Source organism: Dasypus novemcinctus, chromosome 23, assembly GCF_030445035.2.
Source record: "Dasypus novemcinctus isolate mDasNov1 chromosome 23, mDasNov1.1.hap2, whole genome shotgun sequence".
Lineage (NCBI taxonomy): Eukaryota > Metazoa > Chordata > Mammalia > Cingulata > Dasypodidae > Dasypus > Dasypus novemcinctus.
The window spans coordinates 14,158,177-14,170,648 of record NC_080695.1 but is presented as its reverse complement, the minus strand read 5'-3'; the positions used below and the strand labels follow the sequence as shown (position 1 = coordinate 14,170,648).

Below are 12,472 nucleotides of genomic sequence, written 5' to 3'. Positions count from 1 at the left end.
TGTTGCCCGGCAGCGCGCGGGCGAACCTGGACTCAGGCGGCGCGCGGGGCAGTCCGGCTTCGGGCGCCGGCCTCATTCAGGTCCCCGGTCCTCGCGGCGGCGGCTTGCGGAGAGGACTGGGCCGGGCGGAAGTAGTCGAGCCCGCGGCATTTCCGGTTCCCGTGTCAGTTCGAGGCGCCGCCGCAGCAGCCGCCGGAGCCGCGATGCCTAAAGGAGGTGAGGGGCGGACGCGTGTGGTCCGCGGGCCTCGAGTGGCGACCCCGGTCCTGCTCCCGCTGTCCCTTCAGCCCGCAGGTGTCTCGGAGAGTGGCGCAAAGGGAGGACATCCGCGCCGGCTGAGGGCCAGGCGTGGGCCTCGTCGCCCAATTGTCTCCACGGGGAAACTGAGGACCGCGGTGGCCCAGAGCCACTCCCTGGGTGGGGGAGGGGGACCCATCTAAAGGGTCCCAGAGGCCGTGAGTCCTCGTCGGTGCGGGAAGCCGGGTCGGGGCACGCTTCTCCGGGCCTGGGGTTTGGAGTGCCTTCCTCCCTCGAGACTAGCCGGTGACTGAGTCACCGCGTCCCGCGCTTGCGGCCGGGCCCGGCTGCCTCGCGGGTAAAACGTGGGCCCTCTCGGGCTCCGACCTTCGCCTAGTGAAACTACATGATGCTCTTGGGCCCGACAGATCTGACTCTGACTCCCGTGTTCAGTATTGGCTCGATGTGTGTCTTTGAGCCAGTCGTGTAATCTCCCGGTGTCTCAGTTTTCACATATGCATATGGTGATAGTTGTATCTATTTGTTAGCCCTCTTAGGAGGCTTATACTTGGGGAACCACGTGGAGTGCGCACAACAGTGCGTGGCCGTCGTTTAGTGCCCAGTAAGCTTAACTATTGTTATTTGTAAGGCTTTTCCAACCCTTTGGCCAGGAAGGTAAGGGTTCATGGCTTCCCAGTACATTGGAGGCTGTCTCCCAGACTCTTTTTCCTTAAAGTTACTTGACCCAGGTTTGAATCCCAGCGATGTCACTGTCTAATTCTGTGGCCTTGACCAAGCTGTTTTCCTCATCTGGAACACTGTGGTGATAATTATTAGCTCTGGTAGTTCCGGAATGGAAATCTTAAAATAATAGAACACCCTCAAGTGTCTGGCTTGCTCCTGACATGAATGGATGCCCAGTTAATAGTGGGAGCTCATGTGTCATGTTGGTTTAAACTTACACAGCCCACAAGAAATTTTACCTGGAGCTTTTTCAAACTGAAGTGACTTCCTGACTGTCTCCTTCCAGATAGTGGAAGACCTGAGACCTTTTAAACCTAGCTCTTCACTGATTTCCTCTACTTGAGGACCCAGGTCTCCTCTATATTTCTCAGTCTCCTTGTCTGTAAAAGAGAGGTGCTCATTGAGCCCTTCTGGCTTTAGAATTCTGACTCCAGGGTCCTACTTAATGGGTACTGGGCCAAGGATGGAGGCTATAGTGAGAAAATCTTAGATATGAATACAGGGCTAAATGACTTGGTCTTTTGCTTGTAGAAAACTTTGTGAGCAGATTTAAGGTTTACATTTCTTTGATTTATTAATTTGTGTGAACAGCACAAGAAAACGTGAAGATGTTTTTTTAAAAGGAAAAAAAAAACTGTAAAATTCCCCAAGAACAAAGAACCAACTCTTGTTTCCAGGATGCTGCCAAGCATTTTTAAAGGCTTGAAGAGCCTCTGGTAAAATTTACTGTAGAGCAAGCTTTGGTCAGTATCACATATCCAAGTGTACAATGAGAGACCATAGTAACCAGTTTTGAGTTGTTACTATTGCCTGGACTAAAGGCAAGAGAGGGTAGTGGTTTTCTTTCATGGTGAGCTTGCTCTCTCACAATAGGACTTTCATGAGCATAGACTGTGACACTCCTGGGAGCCTGGGTAGTCATTAAAAATGGGTGGTGGTGGCTGTAGCAGTCCAATTACAGCTCTGCAGCTGCTGTCTAGGAAGTCAGGGGAGGCCAGTACCACTGCTGCTGCCCCTGGAGCCCTGAGCAGCTCGGGCAGTCTAATTACAGATGCTCTGCTCAGGGCTAGGGACTCTGGAAATCAGGTGGCCCTCAGTTTCAGGAGGAGTCTTCTGTGGGGGATTGAGGCCCCTGCCACCCTGCTCTAAAACTCACTGGTTGCCTTAGCAGGGGTCATTCTGGTGTCTTAGCACAAAAGAGTCTGTAGATCTGCTACTCTTAGATGAACTTAGATTTCTAGTTGTGTTTTTAGCTCCTAGACTGTAATTGGGTCTATTTTCACCTTTAACTTTAATTGCCAGACATGTTTCTTATCCAAAGCACAGGAAAGTTTTCTCCTATAAGATTTGTTTATTTTTATCTAAGTATTCTCTTTCTTCTATACACATTTAAGTGAACATAAAGTATTTTATTATATTCCCTAACTATAATAAATTGGTCAGTGTTGTTGGGTTTTTTCCTCTTGCCGAATAAGATATTATAGAGAAAAGTAAAAATATTAGTAAATACTTTTATAGTGCATAGCCAGTCCCAAGCACTGTTAACTTATCTATCTTCATGGTAAACCTATGAGGTAGAGACACAGATGGAGACTCTGAAAGGTTTAGTGACTTACTCAAGGTAACAGCTAGTGTGCGGCAGAGCTGAGATTTGAACCCAGGGGTCTGAGTCCAAAATTTGTGCTCTGAAGTCTCACACATAAAACAGGACCAGCCATAACCCCTGTACTCTTGTTTGTGCCAAGGATCAAATGAGCCCGTAGTTGTGACAGAACGTTGCATATAAAAAGCACTGTAGTAGTTTTAGGGGTGTAAATATCACACGGTCTCCTGATTACTTCTTAGTTCCCTACTTTGGGATTCTAAGGGAGCAGAGGATTTAGCCAGTGACTGTGTGTCACCCCCTTCTCCATGTTTTCCCTTCAGTCTTATTAGTGGGAACCTAAATCCAGCACACAGTTTGGTGGGACATCCAGATGGCCACGCACTACCTCTTGTGAAAGGGTGACACTTGGTGAGGGGCAGGTGAGGTTTCTGCAGCCTGTGATGAGAGTACCACAAGCAGGACATGGCCCCCCAGGGGTCAGGCAGTCAAGGACGCTGCTTCCCTCTCACCTTCTTAAACTGCTGATCCTTGTGCAGGGAGAAAGGGAGGCCACAAAGGCCGGGCCAGGCAGTACACAAGCCCCGAGGAGATTGACGCACAGCTCCAGGCTGAAAAACAGAAGGCCAGGGTGAGTACATGCCTGGCCAGGCCAGGCCGGCGGGCCAGGGTGGCACCCTGCCTCTGCGGCTCCCAGAGAAGCCACGCAAGGGCCTCCTGACCTCAGAAGTGAACCAGCACCTTGGCATAGAGCAGCTGGGCCGCAGGAAGCAGGCAGGAGTACCAGAAGAACCAAGGCCATTCGGGGTAGGGGGTGGGGGCAGGGGCATTCTTGACTGAATCAGTTAGAAAGACATCACTTGGCAGAGGTTGCCTCAGCAGGTCTCTGTTCTTGTTCCTGGGCTCTGGCTGGAGAGACAGAGGACAGAGCACATTCCCTGCCTTCTGGCAGCTCACCCTCTGCCAGGGTCTGCCCAGCTACAGCTTGAGCTCCCAGCACGCCACCTACCCACACCCACACTTGTCTATTCCAGCCATTCAGGACTACTTGCCAGACCCCAGCATGACTCGTTGGCCTGCCTTCCCGCATGCCCTACAGGCAACACTTACCGGGGTTCCTCCAGCCTTACTCAGCATCACCTCCTCTGTGACTTTCACTGGTGCTGTCCCCCTTTCCCCACCGGCCCAGGCTGATTTAGTCCTCTCCACTCTGTCCCTGCAGCACTTTGTCCAGCCCATTGTTAGGACCTAGCATGTTTGCATGATGGTTGGTGTTCACATCACCTCCCACACCCTCAGGTCCATGCTCGAATGAGGGCACAAGGTGGCACAGTTGGGGCCAGATGAGTGGCACAGCTATGAAGTGCTCTAGAACCCAGAGACCGGAGAGGCCACATCTACCTGGGGGGCTGGGAGGACCTTGCGGAGGTAGCAGCTGAGCAGACCTTAGGGACAAGGTGGAATGAGAGGGAGAAGGGAGAAATGAGCAGAGGCAGTAAGACGGAAAAGACATAGATGTTTGTGGGAGGGGGCAGTGCTGGGAAGTCATCCTGGGTGCAGCAGGACTTCTGGGTGGGAAAGTTGAGGTGGCCAGCCTGCCCCTGGCCCTGCCCAGGAGTACACGTTGACAGCTGCACATGAGGGATGGGGGAGCGGGAGAGGAGCAGAGCAGGCCTCTGGTTTTCAGCCCCACAGCTGGGTCCTGCTGCCTCTAGGAGAGGAACTTCTCACTCAGGCTGCGCAAGATGCCCAGGCAGGGAAGGGGAGCAGGGCTGTTGGTGGCTATGTGAGGGACTCCAGGCCCTGGAGCTGAGTGGGTGGGCTGCCTCGGGCCCAGGGTCACAGGGTAGAACCCTGGTCGGACCTGGTCCGAGCCTTCTAGGGGCTTGATTTCTCAAGGTCCATAACTCTGGGGGTAGTGGGTGGGGGTCACAGTCTTGGGGGCTTGTTTTCCATTTTTGATTCTGCAGGTTATCCATTTCTGAAACAGGAAGAAGAGGAACAAGAAGAAGGTGGAGATGGGGCTGCAGGTGACCCCAAAAAGGAGAAGAAATCTCTAGACTCTGACGAAAGTGAGGAGGATGAAGATGACTACCAGGTAGAGAGTCTGGCGGAGTCTCTTGCGAGCCTATTATTACCAGTCCCAGTGGTAGATGCAGAGGTCATTGCTCTGTGGGTTTACATTCTAGTGAGAAAATAGAGACAATAAAGAAACAAAATGGTGATTTCAAGTAGTGGTAAGATTATGAATAAAATGGATTGCCATAAAGGATACTTGGAATTGGAAGAGCGCGACATTGAGGAAGTGGCTTTTAAGCAAAGATCTGAAAGATATGAGCCAGCTGTGTGAAAAGTGAAAATGGGTGTGCAAAGCAATGGAGGCAGCCAGGTTAGCTAGTGCAAAGGCCCGGGTGGGAACATGCTTGGATGAGGAACAGGCAGGGGGTGGTGGGCTGTGGCTGCGTGGGTGAGGAAGAGGAGGAAGATTGGCAGGGATGGCTCCTATAGAGCTGTGGAAGAGATTTGGGTTTTATTGTAGCATGTAGTGGGCAACTCTGGAGACCTTGAAGCAGGAGAGAGAGATGGCAGGTTTGTTTTGAAAAGATTATTTGGACTTCTGTGTGGTGAGTTGATGGTAGGTGTTGAGGGTAGAAGCTGGGGAGTGGTAGCAGTTTTGCAGGTCAGAATTGGTGGCTTGGGCTGGGGTGGTGGCAGTGGCAATAGAGAAGAGTGGATGGATTCAAGCCAGATTTTAGGGATAGACTTGGAGTTTGTTGAGAGCTGCACCTGGGGCCTAAGAGAAAGAGAGGAATCAAAGGGATGCCTAGTATGTGGGGCAGGGCAGGTTAAGTGAGGGGTGGGTCTTGAGTTCTGTTTTAGACCTATTTAAATGTCTGTGGTGTTCATTAGGCATTCTGGTGGAGGCATGAGGATATAGTGGGTTGGATATGGGCATCTGGGGCTCTGTAGGAAGGACAGCTTGATTGGCATTTGAAAGCTGCTTGGTCACTGGGAAAGCCAGGTTCGGCAGGGTCTGGAATTTTGACCACACCTGCTACATCAAGAGCCTGTGTTGTTTCTTTCTGAACTTTTCCCAGAGAGGTGGGACGGGCAGGCTCCAGATTCTTGGGTCACCTTGAAAACCCATAGGTGGAATATTTGCCGCCCGTCAACTGAGATGGGTAGGAATTGGAAGTGGTCACGAGAACACACATCCTTGGCCCAAACTACCCTGGGGATCCAGCTCTGCAGGAAAAACCAGCCTGGGATTCTATGGAAAACTGCTTTGGGAGGCTGAGCTTGAGAGTGGGGAAGTAGTGCTTTGGACTGGCAGCTTGTGAGTTGGACTTGAATTCCCATCCCATCTCCCTTGTTGTTCTTGGTTGACCTCGGACAAGTTGTTTAGCCCGGAACCTCCACCTGTTGCCTCTGAAACTGCTGGGACACAGCATAGGCCAGGCTGTCATTCCACCCAGCATACTCACATACCCTGCACCTCCCAGGCTAGCAGAGGCACTCCTGAGAGCTGTCCCCACTGGGAGACTTGGCCGAGCTGCATGTCGGCTGGGATGCAGTGGGAGTTTGTTCCCTTCCAGGAGGACTGCTGGGGGCTGGTGGGTATAGCTTTCAGGGGCCCTGCGGGACCTAAACTTCTCCAACGACCAGCTCTTGCCCAATCCTAGCAAAAGCGCAAAGGTGTGGAAGGGCTCATCGACATCGAAAACCCCAACCGGGTAGCACAGACAACCAAAAAGGTCACTCAGCTGGATCTGGATGGGCCGAAGGAGCTTTCCAGGAGAGAACGGTAACGTCTGCCGGGTGGGCCTTGTGGCTCAGGTCCCCAGTGGAGGGTGGGGGGTCCAGCTAGGGTATTGATTTGTTTCATCTCATTCCCCACAGTTTCTCAAAAAAACAAAAACAAAAACATTTTTTCACCAGTAGAAACAAAAAAACATGAGATCAGGATGAAGACCTTGCACTTGGAGTCAGTGGGTGGCCTGGGGATCTGGCGGGTTACCCTGAAGTCCTCTCCAGAGCACTCCTGCTCCAGGGACACCCCTTACCCAGCCTGAGCTGACCATCCCTGACATGCCTCCATCTGTAATCGCCTGGCCAGAGGGTTTGGGGCGATTTGGGGTCTGTGGCGTGCTTAAGGCAACCCAGGCTGTGCAGGGGGCTCCCTACCCAGCCCCAGCCCTCTCAGGTCCTTCCTGTAGGCTGCGAGAAGGTGAGAGCAAGCACCAAAGCGCCTCCCACTCAGTCTGTCCTCGACAAGAAGTGCCCCCACTTCTGATGGCCACCAGCTGACATCAGGGGCCTTGCAAGGGGAGGGTGCTGGGGGAAGCCACCCTGGCTTTTCTGCCTAGACTGCTAGGACTTAAATCACTTACCAGCTGTGCTTAGCAGCTGCCCGCGATGGCCAAAGGCTCTGAAAACCCCATGGGAGCAGCCCCCCGAGCTTGGGGTGTGAGGGAGGGGGACTCCTTTTACTCCTCCAGGAGCATCCTCAGGATCGACCCCCAGAAGCCCCACAGCCTGGGCGCTGCTGCCTTCCCCAAGCAGGAGGGCTCTTGGGCCTGCCCTGGCTCTGCTGCTTAGCAGCTAGGCCATTTGGAAAAGTCATTGCCCCTTCTGGACTTCACTGTCCTCCTCAGTAAAGTGGGGATCCCACTGATACCCCAGCCCTTTGGGCTGCCGAGGTAGTAACAGCCCCGTGCCTGGCACTCAGTCTTCACCAAGGGGGCCTTGCTCATGCCTCCAGGGCCTCCTGGGTTTGGAGCCCCGCTCTGGATCTGCTGGGCTGACGGGTGTTAATCCAGAGTCCCCAGGGCAGGACTTCTGCTCATCTGACTCGCTGCTGGCCATGGTTGCTCCCTCTCCCAGCCAGGCCCACGTGGCCGCTTTCTCCTGCTCCCCAGCCTGTGTACTGGGAAGGCCGCTGTGAGGCAAAAGCCATTCCCCAACTTCCTGCCAGGTAGCCCCCACACACGCACTTAGATCTTTGGGAACCCTGTCCAGGTCAGACCCTCCTGTCTCATACCCGGAAAGACACCCACAGTCGTTCCAGATCTCAGGCTTGGAAGGAAGCTCCTCACCATGTCCTCTGCCAAGTGGTTTGCCTGCTGGGAGTCTGGCTTTTATCCCACAGCCCTGGGAAGGCAGCCCCTGGCACTTCTGAGCTCCTCTGAGAATGGGCTGTATTGGGTTGATTGGAGAGTGGGTGTGTCTCTTTCCCATTCTTGTTCCGTATTCCATGCCCTGGGATCACTGGGGCTGCTCCTTTCTCCATTCCTTACAGAGTGTGGCTTCTAGTGCCTTCCTCCTCCTGGTCGTCTTCTCTGGACATCCAGTTCACTTAGGGTTCCTCTTTCTCATGTGGAAGCCCTCAGGCTGCCTCCCTCTCGCTCCCCGCAGCCCCATGCAGCCATTGTCCACCCAGATGCTAAGGCTTTGTGAAGGTCCTGGGTGTGGGGCCCCCTCCCTGTCCCGGGCCTGCCACCTGAGCCCTCCAGCACATCAGCACACGGCCCAGGACGACTCCTGCTTGTTTGGTAAGGGCAGCAGAGCCAGGCCCTCTCCCACAGTGGCCCCTTCCTCCCCTTTGGCCCTAAGCTTGAGTGCTCAGCCTTTATTCCAACTCCCACGTCCAGCTCAGCTAACAGTAGAGGGGAAAATATCCCTGTGACACCGTTTTATCCAAACAGAGAAGAAATCGAGAAGCAGAAGGCAAAAGAGCGTTATATGAAGATGCACTTAGCTGGAAAGACAGAGCAGGCCAAGGCCGACCTCGCCCGACTGGCTATCATCCGGAAACAGCGGGAGGAGGCTGCCAGGAAGAAAGAGGAGGAAAGGAAAGGTGAGTCCTGGGCCGCAGGCGGCAGGCAGCAACTGGGGGGGGTGGGCAGCCTGGCTGCCCGCTTAGGCTCTGGGTGCAGGGGGCACAGTTGGGGATTGCTGGCTGGCTGCTTCTGGGCCACCAGGACCTGCGCTTCAGTGTCCTTGTCTGTAAAATAGGGGTGGGTGCGAGGAGTGACATTGCTCAGTAGAGCCCAGCCCTCGTGTGCCCCTTCCTTTGGCTTCCTCGCTTCCTCGCTTCCTCACCTCCTCACCTCCCCACCACCTCCTGGGCTGCACGGAGGGCCCCGTAGTGTGATGGAGTCTGTGGTTGGGGACCCTCAGCAGTGCACTGTCCAAGGTTTCAGGAAAGCCATGATTCCTGGAGTCGTCCCCCCCCAGCCCCAGCGCAGTGAGGCCTTGGATCCAGGCACCTGGTGTAGGCCTGAGGCTAGAAGGCCCCACGAAGGTCTTTGGTGACTGGCGAGGCTGGGAGAGCTGGCTGCCTCGGCACTGTCCACCCATGGGGCGTGAGAGGCTGGGGTGGTGTGGCGTACTGTACAGCAGTACAAGGTGCAGGTGAATTCCAGCCCAGGCGTCCCTCTTGCCTCCCGTCTTCCCTCCAGGTGGGCCAGAGGTGGCGGGAGGTTCCTCCAGGCCCAGGCCGGCTGTGGGGATTTATAGGAATGGTCAGCTCATCTCCTGGCCTCACGGACACCTCCCTGTGTGGGGGGCAGTGAACACCCTTAAATCACACCAACCTGCTGCCTCCCTGGATCGTGAGGAAACTGAGGCTGTGGTCACCCACCCCAGGGATCCCGTGGTTGTCACTCCCCACTCAGCAGGTCTGGGTCACCACCCCCACACAGGGACGGCCCTGCCTCACCTGGAGCCATGTGATGGTTTGTGTGGACTTAAAGACTTTGGTCGCCATGGGGAGAAGTGGGATTATGGGACCTGCCTGGGAGGTAGGCTAAGAAGAGTGTCCGTTCATCTGGTGGACGGCGTGTTGGGCCTTCACGGAGGTGTGGCCACCCCCACACGTCATGAACTCCTGGGCATCCAGTCGCGTGGCGTCAGCACACTTCCTCTCCCTTGGGGATGATGCAGCTGAGCCAGGTACAGAGTCTTCTAGGGCCTTTCAGAAGGAAAGCGCTCCGAATCGGCAGTGTGGTGGTGGAGGAGTGGTTCTGTTCTGTTCTAAGCCCTCCTACCTTCCCTTCTGCCCCTCAGCAAAAGACGATGCGACTTTATCAGGAAAACGAATGCAGTCGCTGTCCCTGAACAAGTAGACACGGGCCTGGGGGAGAGGAGATTCCGGGGCCCTGGGCCGAGCTGCGAGGACTTCTGCCAGCTCTCACCCCACCCCGTGCCCTGGCGCCACTGCAGCAGCCCCTCAGGCTGGGAACCCACACGGCCTGGGGCCTTGTCTTCATCTTGGCACAGAAATCGTTTGGGGAATGGTGGGGGGGTCTGGGGGGAGGGCAGCTGCTATCTTTGAGACAGAAAGATGCAGGAAAGCATTTCATATGTAACCATTTGAATGTTTTTGCTGTTTTTAGAATTCAGAGCCCTTGTGGGGGGTGCCTGGGAGGTGGGGTAAGGAGGGCTTCCATTTGTCGGTAGATTGCACGTTAGTGGGCGGTTGTGCCAGGGGTGCCGCCAACCAGTTTGTGATAACCAGTCCCAGCCTGTGTGGCCTGGGTGCTCACTCAGGAGAGGGCTGCCTCCGGAGGCCTGCGCTCCCGGATCCCTGAGGGGGATGCTCAGCCCTGGCCAGTTTTCTCTGACTGGAGCCGCCTCCACCCTTTCCTGCGCCTTCACACCCTCCTGGCCAGGGCCAGGGCCCATTTTTAACCCTACCCATCGGCCATTTCAAGAAACCTCTTTACTGTGCGGCACCCAGGCAAAACCTGCTCCACAAATCCAACTTGTATATTTGGCAGATTAAACTTGACATTATCATAATCTTTGCCTTGTGACTGTCTTTTGGCCCCCACTGGGCAGTTTTCACCCAGAGAGAACAGGGCCAGGACCCCAGATGTCACTGCTGGGTGGGGCCTGGAGGCCAGAAGCAGCCTTCAGTGCTGAGAGGAAGCAGCCCCGTGGCCAGTACCCAACACTGCCCACCAGGCCCTGTCCAGGGGCCTGAGAGGCATCACCCCATTTTAAATCCTTACCAAGGAGGGGGCAAGCCCTTCATGAACCGTCGTGAGGTGTCGGTCCACCTGACAGATGAGTCACCGGGGGCCAGGGCAGGTTGGCCCGAGTTAAAGTGTCCAGTGGGGGAGGTGGAACTGAGCCCCTGATTCCTAGCGTTGTCTACCACGCCACCCTGGACGTGGCCACGCTGGAGTCCGTGGCCCCAGGAACAACAGAGGGGGCTTGGCCCGACCACCCCCAAGCCTTCACCTGGCCTGGAAAGCCTCTCTGGTCCTGGTCTGAGGAGCAGGAATTAACTCACGGCATTGTGCCAGGTCACCTCCCCCTTCCCTGGGGTCACACCGCTGCTGCCCAGGCTCACCTCAGTGGCCATGAAAATGAAGGTCTGATAAGATGAAGGTGCCAGAAGGTCTTGGGTCTGGCAAGGTTCGCTGACAAAGCACCCTGTCGCAGCCCTCTGGGCCGCCAGCCAGCAGGACTGCAGCCGCAGGGAGCAGCAAGATGCTGTAGCTGCTAGAAGCCGGCAGTCCGCGGGTGCCCAGGAGCATCTTTGTCTCCGTCTTCCTTGGGGTGAGTCCAGAAGCGAGGACAACTTCCTTGATGTCTGCAGGCCTGGCGGGGGGCCCTGCAGGTCTCCCTCGTCGCCCTGGGTGAAGTGCCGACAGTGTTCCTAAGGGCTGCAAGCGCTTCTCTGGCAGTTCAGCCAAAGCCCCCCAGTGGGGCTCAAACACCCAAGTTGGCATCCTAGCCCTGCCACTTCCTGGCTCTAGGACTTTGGGGAATTATCTTCCTCCTCTGACGTTTCCTCTTGAAATGGGGGTAACAAGGCCCCCTTCCTGAGGTAGGGACACAGTGACTAGCACTCCTCCAGCTGCGCCCCCCACCATCCGCCCTTGTCACCCAGGCCTGATGGCATGCTGCCCTCCCAGCCCATCCCTGAGGTCACCAGTGCCCCTGTTACTCCTTCCTGTTTCCACCCCACTGCCCTGGTCCATCATCTGGCAGCAGCACAACTGCAGGAAGCTGCGGGCCTCCCCGCCACCTCCAGGGCCTGCAGTCAGCGTAACTGAGTGTGGGCCTGCAGGCCTGGCTCCCGGGTGCCAAGCCTCTCCTCCACTTCATCCTGTTCTTCAGCTCTTGCCCAGTCTGGGCATGCCGTGCCCTGTCTGGGACCCCACCCCTCCCTATGCTGGGACCCCCTGGCCTTCTCTGGTCATGCTAGGTTGTTGCCACCCACATCCCCTATCAGACTGTGAGTTTCTTGAGGACAGTAACCATGTCCCCTTGTCTGTCCCCTCACTGTCCAGCAGAGGAAGGCCAGCAAGCCCTGGCCATTGCCAAGCACACGAGTGGCCCGGGGCAGGGTCTCCTTCCAGCCCCTCTTGAAACCAAGCCCACCTCGAAGGTGCCTTGCAATGACTTCCTTCTTATGGGAGGCGCATGACTTGTTTTGGTTTTTTTTTAAGATTTTTTCTCTCTCCCTCCCCCTCCCCCTCCCCCACTGTCTGCTCTCTGTGTCAATTCCTGTGTTCTTCTGTGTCCGCTTGTATTCTTTTCAGCGGCATTGGGAACCTGTGTCTCTTTTGTTGCGTCATCTTGCTGTGTCAGCTCTCCATGTGGGCGGCGCCACTCCTGGGCAGGCTATGCTTTTCTCATGTGGGCGGCTCTCCTTGCAGGGCGCGCTCCTTGTGTGTGGGGCTCCCCTATGCAGGGGACACCCCTGCGTGGCACGGCACTCCTTGCGCACATCAGCACTGCGCATGGGCCAGCTCCACACGGGTCAAGGAGCCCTGGGTTTGAACCCTGGACCTCCCATGTGGTAGGCAGACGCCCTATCAGTCAAGCCAAATCCGCTTCCCATGACTGGTATTTTTAAGCCAAGACTGGTCT

At 55.7% G+C, this 12,472-nt stretch overlaps 1 protein-coding gene across 1 annotated transcript; it reads left to right on the top strand.

Moving 5' to 3' along the window:
- Nucleotides 1-72: 72 nt before the first annotated feature.
- PDAP1 (PDGFA associated protein 1) lies at nt 73-10,387 on the top strand. Its single transcript, XM_058285818.2, has 6 exons — nt 73-216; nt 3,124-3,215; nt 4,575-4,682; nt 6,268-6,389; nt 8,290-8,441; nt 9,653-10,387. The coding sequence occupies exons 1-6, from the start codon at nt 204-206 to the stop codon at nt 9,709-9,711; spliced, it is 546 nt and encodes a 181-aa protein (XP_058141801.1). The 5' UTR covers nt 73-203; the 3' UTR covers nt 9,712-10,387.
- The last annotated feature ends 2,085 nt before the right edge of the window (nt 10,388-12,472 follow it).

Excerpts from the sequence above, each read along its gene's own strand:
- PDAP1 (XM_058285818.2), top strand. Across the intron at positions 4,683-6,267 it reads AGGATGAAGATGACTACCAG|CAAAAGCGCAAAGGTGTGGA; the intron begins GTAGAGAGTCTG and ends GCCCAATCCTAG. Across the intron at positions 6,390-8,289 it reads GAGCTTTCCAGGAGAGAACG|AGAAGAAATCGAGAAGCAGA; the intron begins GTAACGTCTGCC and ends TTATCCAAACAG.